General features: G+C 38.5%; 1 protein-coding gene and 1 non-coding gene across 3 annotated transcripts in view; one reads left to right on the top strand and one right to left on the bottom strand.

Moving 5' to 3' along the window:
- Positions 1–26,333, bottom strand: part of LOC121460756 (SAP domain containing ribonucleoprotein) — a 58,310-nt gene that overhangs the window by 6,512 nt on the left and 25,465 nt on the right. Inside the window, exons 6-9 of one of the 2 annotated variants that reach the window (XM_041671301.1) lie at positions 25,189–25,262; positions 24,696–24,724; positions 20,944–20,969; positions 16,104–16,172 (exon numbers count right to left, since the gene is read on the bottom strand). In XM_041671301.1, the coding sequence (XP_041527235.1) occupies positions 16,104–16,172; positions 20,944–20,969; positions 24,696–24,724; positions 25,189–25,262 (198 nt within the window). The remainder of the gene's footprint in view (positions 1–16,103; positions 16,173–20,943; positions 20,970–24,695; positions 24,725–25,188; positions 25,263–26,333) is intronic. The other variant, XM_041671309.1, reaches the window with a different exon arrangement.
- LOC121465044 lies at positions 10,899–10,955 on the top strand. Its single transcript, XR_005976607.1, has one exon. It is a non-coding gene; the product is annotated as a U7 small nuclear RNA (small nuclear RNA).

Raw genomic sequence — 26,333 nt, 5'->3', positions numbered from 1 at the left:
AACTAGCTCCATAGACAGGGTGGCCTCAAACTCAGAGACCCACCTGCCTCTGCCTCCGGAGTGCTGTGATTAAGGGTGTATGCCACCACTGTCAGCCTGCTAAACATTTTTCATTTAAAGGTTTATTTTTATTTTTAAATGTGAGTATGTGTACATGCCTGAGAAGGCCAGAAGAGGGTGTCAAATTCCCTGGAGCTGCCCACATGGGTTTGGAAACCAACTCAGGTGCTCTACCACAGAAGCTATGTGCTCTGCAGACCCATCAGTGTGCTTCCCGCTATAAAGGCAGTGCAAACTGGGCCCTTCAGAAGGTACTCTTATTTTTTCCAAACTGGCTTCTCTCCTTGTTCTTTTATATATATGCCAAGTCCTCAAGGAATATTAAGAAAAAGACGCAATGAAAGAACTACTAAGACATTCAAAAATGCTCTAAGAGGGGCTAAAGAGATGGCTCAGAGGTTAAGAGCATTGCCTGCTCTTCCAAAGGTCCTGACTTCAATTCCCAGCAACCACATGATGGCTCACAACCATCTGTAATGGGGTCTGGTGCCCTCTGCTGGCCTGCAGGCATACACACAGACAGAATATTGCATAGATAATAAATAAATAAATAAATATTTTTTAAAAAAGAATGCTCTAAGATAAAAGTCACATAAACAAAAAAGTGTTTACCATATAGGAACTATCATATAAGGTAAATAAAGGTGGTATTATAATGGATTATTGTTATTGCTGTTTTGTTTTAATCAGGTAATCCAGGCTACCCTTGAACCCTTGAATTGTCTCACCTCAGCTTCCCATGTTCTGGGATTACAGACATATACCATACAGAATTCAGGTGTGTGTGTGTGGGGGGGGTATGCGAGTTGTATGTGTGCAGGTACGTGTGTGTGTAGACCTAAGGTTAATGTGGGTGTCATTAATCATTCTTCACCTAATATATTTAAGCAGGGTATCTGATAATTGTCAAACTCAGATCATGTTTGGGATAACTGGCTTGCTTCGGGAATTTGCTGCCTCTGCCTCCCATATGCTGATATTACAGGATGGCTACCACTGCTTTTAAATGGGATCTAGGCATCTGAACTCTGGACCTCAAACTTGAACAGCTAGTGCTTTCTTTATCCAGTGAGTCATCTCCCTACCCTCAGGTATTTTTATTAGCACATTCCTTCTGGTACCTTGAAGTCTGAGACTACCAACAATTTTTGAAGCTTACTATGCTAGTCATTCTTCACACAAGTCAGGATCACAACAGAGTGGCACGAATCAGTTACCAAGGAAACTCCAGATAGCTGAACAGGTGATCAGATGTAGAGTTAAAATTTTATGGGTGAGCCAAGCATGGTGCCACACGCCTTTAATCCCAGCACTCAGGAGGCAGAGGCAGGTGGATCTCTGTGAGTTCAAGACCAGCCTGGTCTACAGCGTGAGTTCCAGGATAGCCAAGGCTGCTACATGGAGAAATCCTGTCTGGAAAAACCACACACACAAATGAGGTGTGGCAGAATACTTAGGACAGCATATAGTCTTGTCCACTGAGCACCATTAACTTGCCATTCTTACTAGGTCTCTGAAAATTTGGCTACCATACACTGGACTGTCTTTAATCAACTATAATGACTAACAACTGGAAAAACAAATACATACAGGAGTGAAGATTCGTACTGAGCAGAGATTCTAATTCTAGACCCTGAAGAAATGCTTTCATGGACTTATGTGAAATTACTTTGCTATTGACAGGATTTTTCTATGTAGCACAGGACAGCCATGAACTCAATAGCCTCTTGTTTCAATATTCAGTGCTGGGATTATATATTCCATATTAGGCACAAATCAACAATTTCAATGGCACCACAATCATAAAATTAGTTCATTCATTTGTTATTCAAATTATCAATAGAATCCCTTTAGGTCAAATACCACTTGAGGCCCTGGGAATCCAAATACAAATAAAATAAAGATCTTATAAAATTAACCTCATGATGCTGATAAGTTTACCTCAGAGTTACTGTAAAGATGTGTGTTATTCTTCTACATTACTAAATTATCTATCGTATCAGGCTGCTGGGAGGGGGACATCAATTTTTCTTTCTAATCCCAGATCAAAATGTGCTTTTCATAAGTAACCTGTCAGTAAACTTTATACAATGTGAACAGCAATGCAACTATACTTCTCTCTACTGCTACAAAGTCTAGAGCCAAGAGTGTCCTTTATCTTTGAGAAGTGATTTTGAAAATATTACTAGAAAAGAGGGGTCCAGATCAAGTCCAGTGTTCAACAGTTACTGAGTCAGTTCCCAGTTACTGAGCAGTTAGAGAATTATGATTTTTAAAGTCAATCTGTTATAAAATCCAGTCTCAAAACAAAATTTTTATTTATTTTTTTCATACAGTATAAGCTTTATTATATAAATTTGATGTCACTTTATCTTTTGTTAGCTTACATCAGTCTAAATTTAAAAAAAAAACAAACCATTTCAATACAGGTATAATGTGGAAAATACATATTTGTGGCTTTACACAATCTAAATTAATCCATACTATTCAGTTCTCCAAAATATAAATGCACTAGAATATACCAGCTGGATGCCTTCATATAACTTAATATATAAGAAAATACCCTTTAGACTGGACAGTTTTACAGCAGAGGTAAAATGGAGAGAAAGATTTTGCTTTAACATAATCTTGGGTATGATTAAGGAAACACAAAAAGTAAATGCAATTTCTACTTCCAATTAAATTAGCACTTTTTTTCTCCTCCAATGGGTCTTTCTCTTGGCAAGAAGTGCAAGGAAGTTCATTTGTAATTTGTTCACTTGTCTGTCTTTTGTGTCTCTGCATTCTGCCCAGATGGGACTTTGAGGTTTTCTGAAGTACAAGCATCTTCAGGTTCTGGAAAGAGCTGGGAATGCTGTTCAATGATAAGAACACTTGCCTAGCCTCTTCAGGGCCTTGGGCTTATTAATGTTATTAATCCATGGTACTGAAGAAAGGAGAAGAAGGAAGAAAGAAAAAAAGGAGCCAGAAGTACTGAAATGGAAGAGAGAAATACAAAATCCAGAGGGATCCAAATCAGTATCAGAGGCAAACGCTTAGAAAGTAAAATGATACAGTTATAGCGCTGCTGCTAGCTCTTAAGAATTGACTTCCTCCAAGTCTGGGATAGCCCAGCAGTTAAGAGGCAGAGGTAGGCAAGATCTGTATGTTCAAGCCAGCCTGGTCTACAGAGTGAGTTCCAGGACAGCCAGGGCTACCCAGTGAGACTCTGCCTCAACAACAACAACAACACGAATTTACTCCACGCTATGTAATAGGAATGTTTAAAATATCGCAACTATTCTAAGGGAGCAAAAAGGAGGTCCTAGGTTATAACTACATATTTTGTCTCAAGAGCTTGTGTGGCAACCATTTTCACTGCAGCCAGAAATTAAGAACACAGTTGAAAATTAGCTACAGCAATTGGCAACTAAAAACAGAGTTTTAAAAAAGTGATTTTCTTTTTTTCCCAGCAGAATGCCAACATTAATATCTCCAAAAATGAGTTCAAACTTTTGTTGGTTTCCAAACTCAACTTTTATCTTCAAGATTCAAATTGAAAAGAACATTTTACAAAACTTACTAATTTTATCTTGAACACACAAGTACTGCTCACAGACTTTGCCAAAAACACAGTGAGTGTCCTGTGAGCAGTAACTTCAAGCACTCAAAACAGTCACCACCTTCAATCTGAGCAGCACCACTCTCGCTCCTACAAAGAGACCACAAAAAAGAGGACCTGAAGTGTAGTCAGGCACATTTAAAAGTTTTGAACTCAGAAATTCCCAAGAAGACAGAAGTAGTCACTGGACTCAAATAAGAAAAATCCTCATTTTTATCTTAAGAGACCAAAGCTGGGTACCCTTTCACTGGTGAGTGCAACAAAATTATTCATCCATCAGTTCTCCTATGCCAATCTGGAGACCTAGTCAAGACACCTCTACAAGGAGAAACCCAAGGCACTACAACTAATTTTCCCTCAGAAAATCTTTCCTCTGGAGTGATTAAAGAAGTATGACATGAGCTACGACAGTTGTCTTCTTGGTCCTCTACACACACACAGTATAAGTTGAATATGTTAATGTGCTACTACTGCGCTCTAACCCCAGGCCCAAACCAGTTATACTTTGCAAAAATAACAAGTAGCTGGTGATTTCTGTAAATGAATTATAATATGCATTAAGATGTCAGCAGTTCTCAGGCTAATGTGATTTTCTAAGTGAATTTAAGGTTGTAAAGCAAAAGGGCCTTTGGATCACTTTCCTGAATCTACCACATTGTGACTGACAAGATGAAGAGCAGAGCCTAGGGGACGATGGGAAATTAATGTCGATGTGGCCTTGAATTCCCAGAGGTAAGTAAACCTTATGAAACATCCCATGGTAAGTGGGCTTCCATTTCATACTTGCAGGTTGAATACAACACTGATGGTTCTCTCAGAAACACTTCAATGCTTGAATACACAGCTGTCACCTCCCTGCTTCAGTTCCTAAAACCCATCTGACCTTGGTTTTTTTTTTTTTTTTTTGAGTCTTTACACCAGTCAGGGCAGAAAACAAAAAGGGGTTCCCAAAACTAATGTGCACACCTAGGCAAATTAATGGTGAAACACACTGCACTAGCAGAAAGCATGCCACCTTAGCACACCCATGGTAAAGAGGTCTAGTAACATTCCTTAAACACATACACAATAAAGTTACCTTTCCTGCACTCTGCAGTCTCTGTGACATTAGAATCTTTTCTAGGGCCAATAGAATGTGAGAACTGTGAAGCCAAATAGAATCAGAGAGCACCAAGGACCCATGTTTTCTATCTCTAGGATTTTTAAGCGAAAGTCATCATCGCTCATCACCAAATACTCTTCTCACAAGCCCTATCACTTTTTCTGGAATCCCCACCCCCTCACCATAAACACACTCTCTGGAGGAGGTCGTCTCAGCCTTGCTCTCGCTGATTATAGGACAAAGAGAAGCAGGTGGAGGAAATGAAGGCTTCACACTTGAGACCCCAGGAAACCAATTTCTATTAAAAGTTCCCACCTCCTTCCCTTAGAAGCCAGGAAGCGATTGCTTTTAAGGATAAGCGATGCAGAGCTTGGTCAAAATGTCAAGAAGTCAATAAAGGAAAGTGAAACTTTTAAGAGAGAGTGAATGTTTTCATAGCCAAATTATTCAGAGAATAACTGCAAAAATGGATATACCCGAGCACTCAGAAGTGTTGAAAGGTCTTTTTACTTGGACTACTTAAAAAAACACATATTCTTGCTGTCATATCAACATAATCTAAAAAGAACAGGTTTAGAGAGCTGTATTGTTATTATTTACTAATGTATATATGCACACATATGTGTGTGATGTGCTTATATTGTTATTTATTAATACTGTATGTATGCACACGTGTGAATGTGAGGTGCCTGCATTGTTATTATTTCTAACATTGTATATATGTACACACGTGTGTGTGATGTGCATGTAGGAGGTATTCTTTGCTATTATTTACTACTATTGTATATATGGACACACGCGTGTGTGAGGTACCTGTATTGCTATTATGTACTTACTAATAGTATATGTATACACACACGTGTGTAGTGCCTACGTTGTTATTATTTACTAATACTATATATACGCACATACAGACTTTTGTGTGTGATGTGCCTAGAACAGTTCATGGCATGCACTTAAAGGTCAGAGAAATATTTTTGAGAATCAGTTTTCTCTTTCAACTACAGACTTGGGACTGAATTCAGGCTGCCACGCTTGCATAGCCGGCACTCTCATCTACTGAGCCATCTTGCTGAACTAGGAGCTATATTCACCTTTGTTTCTTAAGACAGGGACTTACTGTGTAAACCTGGCTCTCCGGAACTTGCTTTGTAGAGTAGGCTGGCCTTAAACTCATGGCTATTCACTAGCTTCTTCCTGGGTTGAAAAGCATGAACTACCATGTCTTGTCAGAAATTGTTTCTTAAAAAGATCCTGGTGTTTACTTAGGCACAGCCATACTTAGAAATAACTTCAATTATATCTAACAAAGTACTGATAAAATTTCAAAAACATCTCATCAAATCCAAATAAGGCTGTCACCTGACTCTATTTTCTTTCTTTTTTTTTTTTTTACCTGACTCTATTTTCCCCACAAATACTACAAATAAAGATCTCAGCTTCAGAGAGTTTTGTAAAAGTCAAGAGAAAGAGCTGAGAGGCTAAAGAGATGACTCAGTGGTTAAGAGCACTGGATGCTCCTCCAGATGACCCAGGTTCAACTGCCAGCACCACATGATGCAACCATTTCTAACTCCAGTTCTAGGGAATCTAATACCCTCTTTGGTCTGCAAGGGCACCAGAGACACACAAAGACATACATGCAGGCAAAATACCCATACACATACAATAACAACAAATTTTTAAAAAAGAAAATCTAGGACAGAATCATAGATACCTATTACATTCCTAGAATTTAAACAGAGAAGCAGTGGGAATCCTTCACAAGCATAACTCAACAACTCAACAAACAAAAACATATCAAAGGCTTGAATATGGAAACAGAGCATCCTGAGCAAAATAGCAAACTATAGCTCTAAAAATTAATTAATAAACTATTTTTTAAAAGGCAACAAGATCAGGACACACTTGTGCAGGGCCAAGAGTAGGATAATTAGATTCAACCAGGAAAAGATCCTTTTAAACTAACAGAGAAACGGAGTGTCAATAAAGTAAGAGAAATGGATTTCTCTGAAGACACATACTATTCTAGAACACTAATGAGGCCAATCGTCTTAGGCCTCTCAAAACAGTTTATTTTCAACTGCTCTTCTACACAATCCCTTCTACACAATGGCACGACAGTGAGAATTCTATAACTGCTTTTGTTATATCCTAGCTAATTCTGGACCAAAATAGTCTCTAAAGTCCACACTAAGCATTTCAAACAATTTCAATATGTTTCTGTGAAATAAATATAAGAAACTAAAAATAAATAGGTATAAATAAAAGACATCTCCACTGCTAGGGATTTGAAAATTCAAGATTTTATAAACCTCAAACGCTGAACACTGCAAAGATATTTCTATTTCTGTCCTAAGAATCTGCTCTGGAAAGGTTAAGACCTGAATAAAATACCAATTAGAAATGAACAAAATAAAACACCACACAAAAAAACCCAGGAAAACTAGCATCTGGATGGGGCAGCAGGCAGAAACAGCTGGAGGTTGACCTCAAGTAATGGCAAGTTCAAAGACAGCCTGAGCTATAAGAAATCTTGCTTCAAAAAACACAACACAGCCGGGCGATGGTGGCGCATGCCTTTAATCCCAGCACTCGGGAGGCAGAGGCTGTGAGATCGAGACCAGCCTGGTCAACAAGAGCTAGTTCCAGGACAGGCTCCAAGAAACCCTGTCTCGAAAAAAAAAACAAAAAACAAAAAACAAAAACCAAAAAAACAAAAAAACACCACAACACAACACAAAAGTCATAGAATATGGAGGTGAGGAAGGAAATTAGCATGTTCTAATTTTGACAGGAACACCTCAGACTATATTTATAACTCTAACTGCCAGAGTCTCGATATGACACTGCTCAGAGACATTTTCATCTTCCACTCATCAACTTGTTTGTCTGTGTTTTCGGGGTTTTTTTTGTCTTTTTTTTTTTTTTTTTTGAGACAGGGTCTCACTGTAGTCCTGACTGACCTAGAGCTTATAAGTTTCATCTCCCTCTAGAGAAGGTCTCTGTCTCTCTCTCTCTCAAAAAGAACACCACCAATGCTTCTCAAACCACTCCGTAAAACAGAAAAAGTACATTACCAAATTCTTTTTCCTAATGAACGTTCTCATCAAGAGACTTCTAAACAGAATTTTAAAACTAATGGAGGGGCTGGAGAGATGGCTCAGTGGTTAAGAGCACTGACTGCTCTTCCGGAGGACCTGGGTTCAATTCCCAGCGCCCACATGGCAGCTCACAACTGTCTATCACTCCAGTTCCAGGGGATCTGACACCCTCACACCAATGCACATAAAATGAATCTAAATAATTTAAAAAAAAAACTAATGGAAAGATTATTGACTATGATCAAGTTGCCTTTATTTCAGAGATTCAGAGGTGGTTCAATATACTTAAATCAGTAAATGTTTTATCTTACATAAATGGGCTAGGCATGGGGACCCAGGCCTTTAATTCCAGCAATTGAGGCAGATGCTGGAGGATTTGTGTGAGTTCAAGAGCAGTCTTGAACTACATAGAAAAGTTCCAGACCAGTAAATAAGACCCACCCCACCCCCCCCAAAAAAAAACAGACTCAAGGATAGAAATCCTATGGTCTTCTTGATAGACATGGAAAGACTCTTTTTTTTTTTTTTTTTTTTTTTTTTAGTTTTTCGAGACAGGGTTTCTCTGTAGCTTTGGAGCCTGTCCTGGCACTAGCTCTTGTAGACCAGGCTGGTCTCGAACTCACAGAGATCCGCCTGCCTCTGCCTCCCGAGTGCTGGGATTAAAGGCATGCGCCACCACCGCCTGGCTGGAAAGACTCTTGACAAAATCCAATATCCCTTCATGTTTAACATTTGCAAAATTTGTCCAGAGATGGCTCAGTCGCTGAAGAGCAACCGTGACTCTTGCAGAGGGTCTTGGTTCACAACAGTCTGGAACTCCCAGTTCTGGGATCCGACATTCTCTTTTATCCTCAGTGGGCACTGCATATATGTAGTACACATATATACATGCAGGAAAAACACTCACAGATAAAATAAGCAAATATTTAATAATATAAGTTTGAGGAATCTAGGAACAGAAGAGAAGAACTGTACCTCAACATAATAAAGGCTACAGCTGACAAACCTACATTCAACTAAGGAATGCTGAGAAAGAGAAATAGTCTTCCCAGAGCAGAGCACCCCAATTGATTATCTAATAGCAAATAGTCAGCCCTAAAAAAAATACACATATGTGACATTATACACACTGAACATGTTGCATTTATATATTCAGAAACATCATGCAAGTTTAAAAGCTAAAAAGACCATGAATTTAAGAAAGAACAAAGGGAAGACACATGGGTGGGGTAGAAAAGGAATTATAATCTCAAAAAATTATAATAAAAAATTCAGTAGTCTTCCTATAAAATAATGACATACAGGGCTGGAGAGATGGCTCAGAGGTTAAGAGCACTGGCTGCTCTTCCAGAGGTCCTGAGTTCAATTCCCAGCAACCACATGGTGGCTCACAACCATCTGTAATGAGATCTGGTGCCCTCATCTGGCGTGCAGGCATATATCGAGGCAGAATGTTGTATACATAATAAATAAATAAACCTTTAAAAAAAAATGACATAGGGGCTGGAGAGATGGCTCAGTGGTTAAGAGCATTGCCTGCTCTTCCAAAGGTCCTGAGTTCAATTCCCGGCAACCACATGGTGGCTCACAACCATCTGTAAAGAGGTCTGGTGCCCTCTTCTGGCCTACAGACATGCACACAAACAGAATATTGTATACATAATAAATAAATAAATAAATATTAAAAAAAAATGACATACAAAAAAAAAAGAAAGAAAAGAAAGCACAGAAACAATGAAAACTTTAGGTCATCCTACCAAAAACAATCTATATAGTCAAGTAATTCCAGCAAACATTCCTCTAACACACTTCACAGAAACAATAAAGTTAAAATTCATAGGAAGCAAAAAGGACCCCAGATAGGCAACGCAACCCTAGACAAACATCCCCTACCCACAGGTATTCCCATGCTGACTTCAAGTTACATCACACTCACAGTAATGACAAAAACATGGTACTAGCCCAAAACCAGACTCACACATCAATGACTGGAAAAGAGGATCAAGATACAAGGCCAGGCAACTACAGCCACTTCCCTTTTTCCCTTTTGACAAAGGTACTCAAAACACACACTAAAGACAGCATCTTTAGCAAATGACATTGGAACAAAAATCAACTTCAAATAGAACCACAGGTGTCAATGAAAGAGACAGGACACTGCTTGAGGAAAAAGAAGAACACACTTAACAATATAAACACAGAGAAGGACTTTCTGAGCAGGACTTCACTCACTCGGGAATAATTAACAAATGGGATCTCTTGAAATTAAAAAGCTTCTGTGCAGCAAAGGAAACTGCCAATTAAATGAAGAATGTGCCTACAGATGGGAACTTTTTGCCAGCAATTAATCCAACAAAACATCAGTATCTAGAGTATACAAAGAACTAAAAAGCTAAACATAAAGGAAATAAACCAATCAAAAAATAGGCTGGTAGTGATGGCTGAGCAGTAAAGAGCACATACTACTTCAGAGGATCAGGTACACTTCCTAGCACCCACATCATGTGGCTCAAACTGCCTGTAGCTCTAGTTCCAGGGATACCTGAGGCTCTGGCTTCCACCAACCCCTATACTCACACGTGCACATACACACACACAGAATTACAACAGAGGACCCAGGTTCAATTCCCAGCACCCACACTAGGCTTCTCTTTACTTACTATAACTCTAACTCCAGAGGATCTAATGCTCTTTTCTGGCTTCTGTGGGCACCACAGTGCCTTTTGAGAGGTATGGAGCAAGGTAGTGCTCTATGTATTCCTAGTTGTCCTGAAACTTTCTATGTAGATAGGCTGGCCTTGAACCTACAGAGAACCATCAGCCTCATGCATCCCAAGTGCTGGGATTAAAGACATGTGCCACCAGGTCTGGCTGCATATGATATCTACAAATGAAAAATTAATAAATATTTTAAAAACTTTAAAAAGTGTTCAAAATCATTAGCTATCAGGAAAATACAAATTAAATCTTTGAGAGTCCATCTCATCCCAATTAGAATGGCCATCATCAAGAAAACAAAACGTAGTTTTCTTAAAAGCTCTTTTAGAGTTTGTCCAGCAGATTTTCTGACTTTTGTCAGAAATCCCACTGGTCACCCACCCCATACCCCACCCCCACCAAAAGAAAACAAAAGAGCTAGGACTGGTGTAGTGGCACACACTTTTAATCCCAGCAATTAGGGAGGCAGAGGCAAGTATATCTCTGTGAGCTAGATGACAGCCTGGTCTACAACAGTAAGTTCCAGGACAGTCAAAGAACACAGTGAGACACTATCTTGAAAACAACAAACAAAAAAGTCAAGAGGCAACAAACGTTGTGGAGGATCTGAAGAAAAGAAAAACCCTTATCTCCTGCAAACTGGGATAGCTATTAGAAGTCAGTGAGGAAGTTTAGAGCATCACATGACCCAGCTAAACTACTCCTGGGCATATCCCTAAAGTGGTCCATTGCCTACTACAAAGATGCTTTTCCATCCATGTTCAGGGTTGCACTGCTGACAATGACGAGGAGTGGAGTCACCATAGATGTCCACCAACGGATGAACGGATAATGAAAATGTGGTTCACACAATGGAATTTTATTCAGCTATAACGAAATTAAAATTTACAAAACTACTCTTAGTTTTCACAGTACCACTATGTAGAGCAGAGGGGGATGGGACGTAAAATTCATCAACACATTTCTCTAGCAGTGAACCCTGCATGCTTGAATACCAACGAGACATGCCTACCAATGAAATGATGGTATGACCAACTATCTTCAGATCTGCTCCTACATGTGGGAATTCGTACCTTGTATTTTAACCCTGATCAAAAGCACATGGCAAGGGAGAACACAATCCCTAGATAGGAAATCTGCTGCGGGACAATGATCTTTTATCCTGTCACTTGTATTATTTTTAATAAAATACTGATTGGTCAGTAGTCAGGCAGAAAATAGACGCGGGGGTGACCAGGCAGGAAGTAGAGGCAGGGCAACAAGAATTCTGGGAAGAGGAAAGTTTCAGTCTGCAGATGTCACCCACAGAGGAAGCCAGACACAGAGCAAGCAAGATGTGACTGCCTCACCGAAAAAGGCACCAAGCCACGTGGCTAACACAGACAAGTATTATGAGCTAATATAAGCTATAAGAGTTAATAAAAAGCCTGAGCTAATAGGCCAATCAGTTTTTAATTAATGCAGACCTCTGTGTATTTCTTACGATTGTGGGACTGGGTAGGACAGAAAGTACGGTCAACAGAAACCTATAATTTGTCGATTTGCAAAATAGACACATTGTCAAACTAGCTTCTAAATATTTATATTTATACCTATAGCTTACTGTTACTCTCAACCTTATAAGAAAAGCTTCTTTTTTTTTTTGCAGTATTTAGCAGTTATGCAGACTCATAACTGGTTAATGTGCTGATGAGAATGCTCAGTCCTAAATGGGACATGCATATCAACCTCGCATGTAAGGCTCAAATAATATCAAAGAAATATGACTCAAAAATTAAGAGCACCTGTTGCTTTTACAGAGTGTTGAAAGCAGAGCATGAAGGTCCTTGTGCCCACAAATCTCCAGAGAAACCAAGAACATGAAGCAATACCGGATGTCTCTCCAGTGGGAAAGACGTAAGACACATGTTCTTCCAATGAGAAAGACAGGAACTGGAAGTGATTAATAACTTGATGATCTGCATTATCTGTTGACCTAGACAGTATCAAGCTCCCACAGTCAGGACCTAATACCTAATAGTCTAAATGGCCCTAACATTATCTGTATAGTTAGAAGCTCCCACAACCAGGACCTGAGGTGGTTAACAGCCCAAATGACCTCTACACTATCTGCTTGACCAAGACCAGGTCAGACCCTTCCTTAGGCCCTTCAGCTAGTATAGACTGCCTATCTCTAGACCCCCATCTTCACTGAAGAAATTACACGTACTCTGAGTTGGGTTTTGTTGTAATTACGCTTCCGTTTCCCACTGGAAACTTTACAGCAGGAAACTTTTTTCCAAATTATGCTGTGTTTAAATTTGTTGGGAACAACTCACCTGGGATCAGACTCCAAGTCTTGATCCAAGTTGATGAAGTCAATCTCAACAGTTTTCATTCTCACCTCTTGCCATTTACTTCCCTGCCTGTTGTGTCTACCTACAGGGTCCTCCTCAGCAGAGGACCCAAGTTGGATTCCAATACTTACATGGTAACTCAAAATCACCCATAATTCCCATTCTAGAAATCTGACACCATCTCCTTTAAGTTCAAAGCCAGCCAGGTCTACGTATCAAGCTCTCGGCCAATGAGGTCTACATAATGAAACTTTGCTTTAAAAAAAAAAAAAAAAAAGCAAGGGGTGGGGGACAAAAAAACTATCAGGTAAACAACTTTTATTTTAATGGTGCCCATGTATGTAGACTCCTCTTTATCAATGCTTCCAGATAATATTACTTGGATTAGCTTCTTGAGTGTTAGTTAGTATCTTAAACTTTCCTAAGCTTCCACAGTCCATAGATCAGAAAAATTTCGTATCAAAAAACCCCTAACAGAGTTGTAGCTGTAGTTCCACAGTAGAGTGCTTGTTGCTAGAGTCTCTACATTCAATGCCAATACTGCCCACTCATCCCATAAAATTAAACCACACAAACACACACAAAACAAACAAAACCCCAGTTAACACAAACTATATAGCCCCACACCTCAAATCAAGCACCACCCCCAATTTCCTCTTAAACAAATTTTTAAATAACTTTTACATTGGTGTGTGTAATACTTTAACTAATATCCCCCTCAAACATGGCTAAGTTAAAAGTGTGTGTCTATCCAGGACAGTCAGCTGCTGCTACACAGAGAAACTCTGGCTAGAAAAACAAAAACAAAACAAAAAACTATGTATCTATAAGCCAGATGGTAGTGGTGCATACCTTAATCCTAGCAATTGGGAGGCAGAGGCAGGTGGATCTCTTGAGTTCAAAGCCAACCTGGTCTATAGAATAAGTTCCTGGACAGCCAGGGCTACACAGAGAAAACCTACGTCAAAACACAAAAACAACAACATTAAACAAGCAAAACAAAAAAACAAAACAAAAAGAGTAAAGAAAAGAAAGAGGTGTGTAGTGTCTAAGGTTAAGGCAGAGTGGGAAAAGAAGAACCACTGAAGCAAAGAAACCACTTAGTTAAAATTAAGATTATCTTTTCAAGAACCATGGGCAGAAAACAATCCAGTCTGCACTGGAAGCCCAACAGGGAGAAGGAAAGGCTGGGAAGTGAGAGGGAGGAGGTGCAGTCTGAAGACAGCAGTCAGAGAGCGCCCCTCCACGAAGCACACTTTAAGCAGCACCTTGCTCTCCCTCAGAGTTTTTTCCACTGGGCCAGTGGAGAGAATAATTGTTTTATTTTTTGCCTTAAATGGGTAGAAGAGATTAGGAAAAATGGATATAGGACTCTACACTGCCTCTCTGATTTTGGAGACAGCAAATTATGTAGCACAGGCTGGTAAACATGAGCTCCTTATCCTCCTGCCTCATATCTTCAGAAATGCTGGGGTCACAGGATGAGACAACACAAACTCAGTGGAATTGACTCTTTAGAATCTCAACATATTTCAGAGACAATCTCAAAATTAACAGTCTATTACATTTCTCATTTTAAAGGAACCCACCACTAACAATAATAAGCATATATATATCATATACATACACATATAAAGCTCATAAAAAAATAATCGATGAAAATACACAGGAATATCCAAACCTAGAGTAGAGTTGTGGAGTCCAGCTGTAGAATGCTTGACAAGCGTGCACAAGGCCCTGGATCTGATCACTACTAGCCCCACTACCATCCACCAATGAGAATAAAAACTAACCAGACTGTGGTAGTGCACACCCATAATCTCAGCACTTGGGAGGCAGAGGCAGGCAGATCCCTGTGAGTTCAAGGCCAGCCTGGTCTACAGAGCGAGTTCAAGGACAGGCTCCAAAGCTACAGAGAAACCCTGTCTCAAAAAACAAAAACAAACAAAACAAAAAAACCCAAGAGATTAAAAACTTGAGAGCAGGAAACTTAGTAGGATAGTTAACCATGTGTAGAGCTCCAAGTGTGGGAAAGTCTGGCAATAGTCCAGAAGGAAAAAGAAAAACAAAACCTGCAAATCCAGTACTCTTAGGGCATGGAGACAGGAAGATTACCAAGCCTTCCTGGCTGCCAACATGAAAAATATGAGCTCCAGGTTCAGGAGATTCATAAACAGAGGAAACCTGATGGCATTCTCTAGCTTCTGCACATGCGCACACAGGTGTAAGCACCTGCATATAACACACACACACACCCAGGGAGGTCAGAACAGAGTATTAAATCCTCTGGTGCTATAGCACAGATGGTTCTGAGACAGTGGATGTGGGTGCAAGGAATAATGCGCTCTTAACAGCAGAGCTAGCTTTCCAGCCCTAAAAGTTGTTTGTTTTTTTTTTCTGGGTTGAGCTAGCCTGCTACCATTTAAACTAAGGAAAGTGTTCCCAGTCTCACAAAACTAAAATTAAAAGAACAAGTATAGTAAGAAAAAAGGCGAATCTTTATCATTTTTTTGAACCTACCTATAAAAATTCCAAAGACAAGTATACCTTGGAGAAGTGGTCACCCCAAGATGGTATCAACTTAAAAAACAGTATCAGTTAGCAGATGAGCAGGAAAAAAAAAAAATGAAATACCTTACTTTTGCTCTATATTAATCCCACATTTTATTCTAGGTACCTGTTTTCTCTTTAATTCTCATAACACCCGTATCAGAATAGTTAAAGCATGTTTTAACATTACTACAGACCAGCCGGGCCTTTAATCCCAGCACTAGGGAGGAAGAGACAGGCGGATCTCTGTGAGTTCGAGACCAGCCTGGTCTACAGAGCTAGTTCCAGGACAGGCTCCAAAGCCACAGAGAAACCCTGTCTCGAAAAACCAAAAAAAAAAAAAACAAAAAAAAAACAAAAAAACAAAAAAACAAAAAACATTACTACAGACCACAGGCTGTGTTTTAGTAGTCTGGATATAAGCTATGAAACAAAGTACAGGACAAAATTATTTTGTCAACAGTTCATACGATATAATCTATAGTGAGATGGTGATACTCAAGGGACTTATAGAAATGAAGTGCTAAAGAGGCAGCTTCACAAAGTAACTTTATGAGAGTCATTTCCAATATGTACAGCTTCCCAGGCTGTTCTAATGTTTTAGAAACAGCAGTTACAGGAACATATGTTACCTTTCTAGAGATGGAAGAGACATTCAAACCAAATCTTTGTGCTCTTTCCTTTAGTTTATCCAGGTTAACCTACAAAAATAGAGATACATTAAAAAAGAAAAGAAAAAGGAGAAGGCAGAAACTATGTTCCAAGACTGAGTTCAAATAGGGCTACTGATATCAAACATACCCTATGTGCCAAACTCAGGACCACGTGACACCTACTCATCCCAGTGATAACTAAAAAGCCCTCCTGAAAGGAGGTGAAAGTGAAGGATTCCATTCTAACACTTTATTCATCAGTGGTGGCAAGGACATAAGAGGGCTCAAGACCAAAGTAGGTCAAACACTGCTTGAAAAAACTACCATATAGCCAGGCAGTGGTGGTGCATGGCTTTAGTCCCAGCACTCAGGAGGCAGAGGGGCGGATCTCTGTGAGTTCGAGGCCAGCCTGGTCTAGAAGAGCTAATTCCAGGACACGCTCTAAAACTACAGCAAAGCCCTGTCTCAGGGAAAAAAAAAAAAAAAACAACAAAAAACCAAAAAACTATCAATATATATAAAGTATCCAAAAACAAGACCACCACTCACAATCCAAATTCATGAATTCCTACAACACAAACCCCCAAAATAATTTAATTGGTTTTAGTTTTTTGAGAAAGCCTCTCTCACTATGAACCCCAAGAAAGCCTTTAACTCACTATATAGTCCAGCATGACTTTAAACTTGCAACAGTCCTCCTGCCTCAGCTTTCTGAATGCTGAGATTATAAGCATGTACTATCACAAGCTAAATTGATTCCTAATTGAATCTTCAAACAAAGACACGCTGTGGGAGCTCCGTTAGCCAATAGCTCAGCTTGCGACCCATAAGCTGCAGCTTGGCATGTTACACAGGCGCAAATGCTTCAGCCTGTGATCCCCAAGCGCAACTGACGAAAGACTTTGGGTTTTCTCTTTATCCTGGGCTCCAACTCTCAAAATCGTTTGATCACCTTAATAATTGCTCTTAATTTGTTAAACGAAGCATATTTTTCAATACCTAAGTAAGCACAGTGCTGCTAGCATCTCTCAACCATTTGGTTGCAACTGCAACACCTGATGGCCGGTAACAATTACACCTACCCCAACTCATTATAATTGCTTTAGGACAGGTAAGATTTTAAAAAACTACAATAATGACTGATAACATAACTATCCAGAACTCCAATAATTATTTTGCTTATACTACAGATGGTATTCTACAAAGCTTATGTGATTTTCTTTCTACATCCATTTATTTGATTCTAGAAATTAGTTTTGTTTTTCATATTATCTCATTAAAAATGGTTTGGTAATAGAGCCAAAAATGAAGCATGAGGCACTTTTAAAAATAACACAGTCCTTATAGACTAATAATGGACACCTAGACGAGAAGATCAATACGACAGAGAGGAATAGCAATAATTTGACAAAATCATCAATAACAATTTCTGCTGTTAAATTTAACAATCAAAATCTGTTAAAAAGTTATGATAGAGAGGCTGGAGAGATGGCTCAATGGTGAAGAGCACTGGCTGCTCTTCCAGAGGTTCTGTGTTCAATTCCCAGCAACCATATGGTGGCTCACAGCCATCCATGAGATCTGGTGTCCTCTTCTGACATGCAGGCAAAATACTGTATACATAATAAATAAATAAATAAATCTTTAAAAAAAGTTATGATTGATTAATGGATAAGTTATCTCTCCAGGAAGGTAATATGCACACTATCAAAACTATGTCTAAGGATAAGACATTTTCTTTACTGGACAAGTTTCATACCTTAAAATCCTAAATGAGGACATTAGAACATAACACTGGACTATAAGACAACATCTCCTCTCCCAACAAAATTTGTCCTCACAGTTAGGGATACCATTTAGGGGTTGATTATTACTCATATAGGGTTGGGATGGAAATTATGTAGGCCCAGAGATCTCAAAAACAAGAAGAAAAAAAGAAAAAACTGAATGGGATAATAGGTAGATTAGTGTCAACTTACACTATAATAATAATAATAATGATAATAATAATAATAGTGAGTAATAGAGTAAATACTTGTGAGTTATTCTTTATGGACAATTTACATTGGTATAGATTTTTGGTATAGAGTTCAAATTATATTTGTTATATTGAATATGCTCCTATTTCTGTTTATATGTGTACATCTATATAAAGTTATTTTGTCAGATTGCATGCATGCATGTTTCTGTTTAAGACATTTTGCATATCGATACAATTTTAAGATATATTTATCACATTGCATTATATATCTCTACCTCTGATCAAGATATTTATATATTAATTACATTTTGAGGTCATTGTCCTCCTTTACTGCAGTTGTTTAAAGATTGCTTAATATTATGATATGAAATCTTAATATTTTAGTTATATAGGTATTAAGTATATAATAATATACTTATCAATATCAATCAATAATCAGTCATGTTTGTTATACTTTTAGACTAATTAGGTTCTTTACATAAATAGAAACTGTATTCTGCATAGACAGGTAACCTTCAACCACTTCAAAGATCTGTAGAACATAACATTTAAATAATTTAGGATTCTGTTGAAGTGAGACACGATTGCTCCTGGCAAAAACCATCTATCCCCGAGAGAGTGCTGAGCACAAAGACACTCTACTTGGAGTTTGTTTTCTTCTTGGCACAACTGGCCTTTGGGCAAGGAACTGCCCAGCCTCGATCACTAACAAAGCGCACAATGTCCAGACTGGACAAGTAGGATACAAGAAAAAAAGACTGCTAAACCTTGCCAAATTATTCCTGCCTCTAAAAATGGTCTGTCAGTTACTCTAGGCCTTAGCCAAAGTTGGTTGCTTCAACATTGCAAATGAGACTTAAGTGAGTGCTCAGCTAGACAGCTGTCTCTGTCATCTACTGTACATTTTGGAAACTGCTTGGTTGAACTTCCTACTCAAGTAATATTATTTCCCTTCTCAGGCCTTCGATAGGGTTAAAGATTAGATAGTCGTAGTTACCGTCCTCTTATGATTTAGCGAAGCCATGTCTAATACAAGACTTAGACTCCTTAGGATAAAATGTTTATTAAAAGATTAAGATATGTTCCTTGCTTAATATTGTTTATGCTGGTTGTAATTCTAACTTTATACTTGATATCTGTTCCTAGTGTACATAGTTTTATATTGGGTTTAGAACTCTCTTATTTAAACAAAAGGAGGTGCTGTGGGAGCTCCTTCAGCCAATAGCCTTTAAGATACCAGCTCACGTAGGCATGGTCTCTTATACTATAAATGGAGCTGTAAAACGTGTGCTCGCTCGCTCTCTCACTCTGGCTGCCAGATAGATTCCTGTTCCCCATTAGTGCAAAGGACTGTGATCTACTGTGATCTAGGACTGTGATCTGTTGAGTCCACCCCTAAATAAATAACCCTCTATTATATGTAATTATAAACTAGTGTGGGACTATTTTGTAACTTCCATCAAAGACAAATTTCTCAACTGTAGAAGACAAATGATGCAACTCAACTCCCTTTATTTTCTTGGAAGCCTTGGTATGATAATTTAGAACACGTTAACTAATAATAACAGTAATAAATTATCTCAACTCAGTTATAATACTAAATGGAGCAAGATTTCAAAGTTGAATATATTTTACCACAACATGTTTCTATTTTTAAAACATGCTAACAAGTCACAATGGTCCAAAAAAATACCACTCTAATTCTCCACTTTTACTCTCATGTATGTATAATAAATATATATTCTCCATTTTTTACTCTCATACATATGTGTTATATATACATATATATCTATATACACACAAATACATCTGTGTGTTTATTGGATTAAAGGCATATGCCACCACGCCTGGCTTCTTTTAAACTTATAAGCAATATTATGAGACCAAAGGCTGGGGCTAAATGTAGCTCAGCTGGTGGAGTGTCGGCTTAGCATGCATCCTGGGTGTGACCCCTAGTAACAAATGGAGTGGGGCAGACAAGAGTGAGGAATGCATGCACTCCCAGCAATCTGGAGAGGCAAGAGAATCAGAAGTTCAAGGCCATCCTTAGCTGAAAATAAGACCCAGGTTAGCCCAGGAATCAGGAGACCCTGCTTCAAAAAATTAGATTAATTGATTTATTTTAAAAAGAACAATATCTATAGATAGAATTTATTAAGTTGCTTCCACGGATTCTTTGTAATTACTAAGAATCATCAGGTGCAGATGGGATGGCACAGCAGGTGAAGGGTGTTTGCTGCACAAACCTGTAGTCTGTCCCCAGAGCCTGAGTGAAGGCAAGAGAGAACCGGCTCCACGAGGCTGTCCTCTGATTACCACACACGCACTGTGGAACGACACTCTCCAAAAACAAATCTTTTAAAAAAAAAAAGGTTTCTTTTAAAAGCCAGGCATGATGAAGCACACCTTTAATCCCAACACTTGGGAGGCAGAGTCAGTAGATTTCTGAGTTTCAAGTCCAGTTTGGTCTACAGAGTGAGCCCCAGGACAGTCAGGGCTACACAAAGAAACCCTGCCTCAAAAAAACCATAAACAAACCAACAAATTAATTAATTAATGTTTTTAGAAAAATTATATTACCATAAGTTGTAAGGCCTAAAACTTCGGGGCCATAAAACAAGGTGATGGTTGGTAGGAAAGAAGGTTATCTGTAGGTACTTGAAGATGTGGCAACTTTTCTATCTTCCCCAGACTTCAAACACTTAAAATTCAAGGCATACTATACTGAAAAATGTTACCAAACTCATGACAGTCTTCTCTAATTTGACAAAGAACTTCTATCCTTAAAACTACACAGAATTAAAATTGGCTTGTAAGAAATTTAAAAAGATTTCATACCATAGGTTTGGTGTCAGATGACAGACCTAAGGGAAAAAAATTTAAACAAAATTAATTATCTAATATTGCTAAAACTCATAAAATTAAATCCTCAAATCAAATTAAAAGCATAAACAATACACAGGATAAATACTTTAGGCATATATAAGACCTTGTCTCGAAAAATTAATTGATTCAAAAAAGAACAATACCTACAAACATAATTTATAAGTTACTTTGACAAATCCTATTGTGTTTTTGAGAATTTGACATGGGGGTTGGTTAAATGGCTCAACAGGTAAAGGTGCTTGCTCCACAAGCCTGGCTGTTTATCCCCAGAGTCCAAGTAAAGGTGGAAGTAGAGAACTAACTCCATGTAGGTTATTTTCTAGACAGAGGTTCAAAAAATTGAAAAGCATACATACACACACACACACACACAAAAAAAACCCCCAAATATTCAGAGCATCATTAATTATATCAAGCAATTAGTGAAAACAATAAGCAACTATCAACTTAAAACTGATTAAATAAAATGGGGCATGTCCATATAGTGGAATATATTATAAACAATGAAATGAACAGAAAATACTTTAAAATCAACCTTGGAAACATGTTAGACTGAGAATGATGTTCAGTGGCAAAGCACTATTTATACACACAAGATAAGATATTCAGGCCCCAGTGGTGGCTCACACCTTTAATCCCAGCATTTGGGAGGCAGAGGCAGGCGGATCTCTGGGTTTGAGGCCACTTTAGTCTATAGAGACAGTTCAGAACAGCCAGGGATACACAGAGAAATCCTATCTTGAAAACTTTTCAAAAGGAAAAGCAAAAATCAGATATACAGAGTTGGCCCAGGGGTGCATATCTATAATTTTAGCATTTGTGAGGCTAAAGGAGAAAGATCATAATTCTGAGACCAGCCTAAGTAAGTTACACAGTAACCCCAAGGCCACCCTAGGGTACAAAGTGAAATTGTCTAAAAACAATAAAAAAGCCAGACTGTGGTGGTGAACGCCTTTAATCCTAGCACTCAGGAGGCAGAAGCAAGTGGATCTCTGTGAGTTTGAGGCCAGCCTGGTGTACAGAGTGAGTTCCAGGACAGCCAAGGCTGTCACACAAAGAAACTCTGTCTCGAAAAAACCAAAAAACAAGACAAAACAAAAAAGTATTATACTAAGCGAAAAAGTTAATTACAAAGATCACATATCATACATGCTTCCACTTGTGTGAAGGTAAATTTATAAATGAAGATAAACATTAGCAGTTGATTAAGCACTGAGGTAGAAAAAGGAATAAGAATAACTGATATTTCAAATTTCCTTTGTGGGTAGTAAATATCAGACTCACTGTAATGCTGCACAGACCTCTGAATAAAATAAAAAACTCAATGAATTACATCCTGGATAGATGGTGATTTAAACGAGAAAAGTTACCCAAAAACTTGGCATTTGAACAACTGGTCCCCAGATGGTAGTGGTGTTTAATGAGTTCAGAAGTGTGGCCTTATTGAAAAGTATCCCTGGGGTGGGTTTTGAGGGGGAAAAAAAAAAAGCCTAGCCTATTTGTAGTTCACCTCTGTGCCTGCTGTCACGCCTCTGCTCTACCATCATGGACTCCTATCCTCTGGAACCATAAGCCAAGGTAAATTCTATTCTTGAAGCTGCCTTTCATCATGATATTTTACTGCATTAACAGGAAAGGAATTAATATGTTATTTATGAAGCAGTGGATGACTTTAAACCCCAAATTCTCATTCATCCACTTTTCCACCCTCAAGAACTGGTATTACAGGTAGGTACCACTATACCCAGAGATAATTATTTGTTACAAACTACATCAGGGCCCTAGACCTTAGCACAACTGGTTCTATGATGGAAGTACCATTCAGGCTATAAAACTCACCACACAGACCACATCACCCACCAAAACTAAAAAAAGGTCTAATCCATCAAATTCCATAGTCTCTAAATGTACTAACCTTACTTTTTGGCTTCCGTAGTTCTACTCATGGCTAACTGTTCTTATTAACTAGGTATGTCAAACAAAAACACGGTTTCTATGCATTAAAGCTCACCCTGGGAAAGGCTTGAGGCTATACCAGGATCCTAAATACCAAGTGTAGTTGACGGCCAGCTAATAAAGACTTTTTCTTTCTTTCTTAAATTTATTCACTTTTTAAATTTTATGTGCACTGGTGTTTTTGCCTGGTGTCTGTATGAGGGTATATGGTCCCCTGGAACCTGACATGGTGCTAGGAATTGAACCTGAATTCTCTGGAAGAGCAGTCAGTGCTATTAACCACTGAGCCATCTCTCCAGCCCAATAAGGACTTTCTGTTGGCTTAACTCCATGTCTGAGCTGTCTTTTCTGCAGGTTACCCCACAACAAAACATTTCAAAATTTATTTTAACTAACCTTTATCTCATAAGAGGTTCTCTAATTCCCACTGTAGACATTCAGATATATATGAACTATTAAATGTCTTATTCAAAAAATAGTATTTCCTTTTACATTTTCTAAGTTCTTCTAAGAGTTATTCTGTAGTTTGTTTGTTGTTCGAGATAGGGTTTCTCTGTGTAGCCCTGGCTGTCATGGAACTTGCTCTGTAGACCAGGTTGGCCTAAATTTACAGAGATTTGCCTGCCTCTCCCTCTCCAGTACTGGGATTAGAGGTGTCCACCACCACTGCCTGGCTTATTTTGTAGTTCTAATATGTCAGAATGTAAAAATAACACTGCAAATGATACTTATATATTACTTTATTGACCAGGTTTCCTTTTCAAATTAATTTTAGCTTTCTTGGAGAAAAGTTGTTTTTTACATTGCTTTGTTTTCATGGTATTTTGAGACAGGGTCTCTCTACATAGTGCTATTTTGGAACTCAAGAGATTCGCCTGCCTCTGCCTCCCAAGTCCTGGGATTAAAGTGGTCTACTGCACCCAGCTTAAGACAGTTTTTTACTACATAGCTAAGGCTGGATTTCAACTAGCATTCTCTTGCATCAGTCCCAGTGCTAGGATTGGAGGACTACACTGCTACACCCTATCTTAAAATATTATATTTTGTATGTATGTGGGAGGCCAGAGGACAGTCTCTGGCATGGGTCTTCAGGCTCTGTTCACTTTGTTTTGTTTTATTGAGACAGGTCTCTCAATTAGGCAGGTTGGATGACCAGAAGGTCCCAAGTGTCCCCCTGCCTCTGCCTGCTCAGCCCTAGGATTATAAGTACACACCACCATATCCTGTTTTTTAACATCTGAGTTCTAGGGCTCAAACTCTCCTCAAGCACTTTACCCCCTAAGCTACCTCCTCAGCCCCTAAAATACCATTTTAATATTCTACATAGTCTACTATTTTTCCAATTATTAATCAATATATATGATGCCAATATAAGCCTCACAGCTAAGTCTATCAAAGATTACTTCTTTCTTACGTTCTTCAAAGTAAAACTGTGACGTTAAATATAGTCTTCTTCACTTCAGTACTTAGGTTAGCTCAGAGGTCTGAAAAAGTACACAATAATTTTAGGCTAATAAGACACAAAAGTAAACAAGGTACTAGAAATTCCTCAGATCTTCTAAGAAAGGAAAACAAATAGTAAGATCTCGCTCATAATTTCAGAACCTTCTCTTATACTCCTGAGCTCTTAAGGATGTAAATGTTGTAACTCTTAAGGGCTTCTAGACCTAACAAATTTAATTTGGAGGAAAGAAATCTATTGTCAGAAAAGAAAGTAAACGTTCTCAGAAGAACCTCTGCATTCTCACCTTTTGTTGGAACAGAAGAAATTCCAAACCTGTAGGAAGAAAAGACAAGCTAAATTTTAGGAAGCTGTTCACACTCTTAGTAGTCTATGTCCGTGTCAAGGGTACATGACACTTCTTCCTTGTGATCTCAAACTTTGCAATCATTAGCTAATTCTAACAACCCCATGAAAGAGGGTCAGTTTACTCTCCTTCTCACCAACAGTCCAAGAGTACACTAAAAGAAGTCCTCAGACTCAGAAGCAGCTGTCAGTTCCTGACGTTTACCTATTATAAAAACCCTAGCCGATGATGACAAAACCTAATGCACAGCTCCTATATTCAAATCAGCAGAAATGTTCTGACTATGGCCCAAACTGTGTTCAGTAATTTTAATGAGAACACTGTTCCACTTAAACCAACAATTATATCTAGAAACAAAGATCTGGCCTTTACAACATCTGATCTGATGTTTATAACATCTCTAGCTTGTGCCCAAAGGGCTAGAAACACTCACCTAGCTGCCCGCGCAGCCTTCTTACTCTCCAAGCTTACAGGTACATTGAATCGTTCAGCCCTCTTCTGCATTCTCTATATGATAATAAATGAAAATGAAGAGAAACTGTAACTTCTTGTTTAAGAAAACGTTGGTTAGGGTCATTTCTTAAGGTCTAACTGAAAACATGACTACATCAGTAGTATTCTTAGGTTTATCACAACAACTATTTTCAGAAAGCAAACACACAAACTATTATTACATTCACATTCTCAAAAACAAAAAGAATAATTCCATACAAACCCCAAAACACAAAAGTTATATTTAGTTGCCCTGTGAAAAAGATCAAAAGAACATCTAGGTCCCAGTACAGATTAAAAAAAACACTACTTCACTGAATTATAAAATAACTAAATAAATTTCTACTTTGTATAGGGCAGTGATGATGCATGTCTTTAATCCCGGCACTTGGGAGGCAGAGGCAACTGGATCTCTGAGTTCAAGGCCAGCCTGGTCTACAGGGTAAGTTTCGTTCCAGGTCAGCTAGGGCTACACAGAGAAACATTATCTCAAAAAACCAAAACAAAAAACATCTACTTTGGAAATACAAAGCTGAACACAAGATTTCAAATGAAACCTGTTCTTATACATCTTGAAATAAGAATCCAAAGAAATTTCATTCTCACCAGCTACCAATTTACAGGGAACATCGACCACTGCTACTTTTCCTCTCAAACTCAATCCCATGCCTGTAACGTTCCTATGAAGACCACACTGGTATGTGTAACAGATGACAGTTTTAACTGCTCACTATGCCAGCCCAAATATCTTTCCAAGTAGGTAGAGAAAAAAATATCAGTCAATTTTTTTACATGTATTTATTTTTAATTTTGCGTGCATACATGGACATATGCATCTATGCTACAACATACAGAGCTCAGCTCCTCTTCTAACGTGTGGTTCCAGGGGATCAAACTCCAGGTTGTCAAGCTTTAGCCCCAAGCACCTTTACTTACAGAGCCAACTTAGCAGCCCTAAAAGAAAACTATTAAATGATGCAGACAGAAGAAAGGGTACCTAGAAACCCAGCATCTGGGAGGCTGAATGATCTGGGATTCCCCTCTGTATGTTGTGAATACCACTGGTTAATAAAGAAACTGCCTTGG

Source organism: Microtus oregoni, unplaced genomic scaffold (genome assembly GCF_018167655.1).
Source record: "Microtus oregoni isolate MIOR12 unplaced genomic scaffold, Mior012 000001F_ref0000356, whole genome shotgun sequence".
Classification (NCBI taxonomy): Eukaryota; Metazoa; Chordata; class Mammalia; order Rodentia; family Cricetidae; genus Microtus; species Microtus oregoni.
Note: the sequence above shows the minus strand (reverse complement) of the source record. Positions and strands in the feature narration are given on the sequence as shown.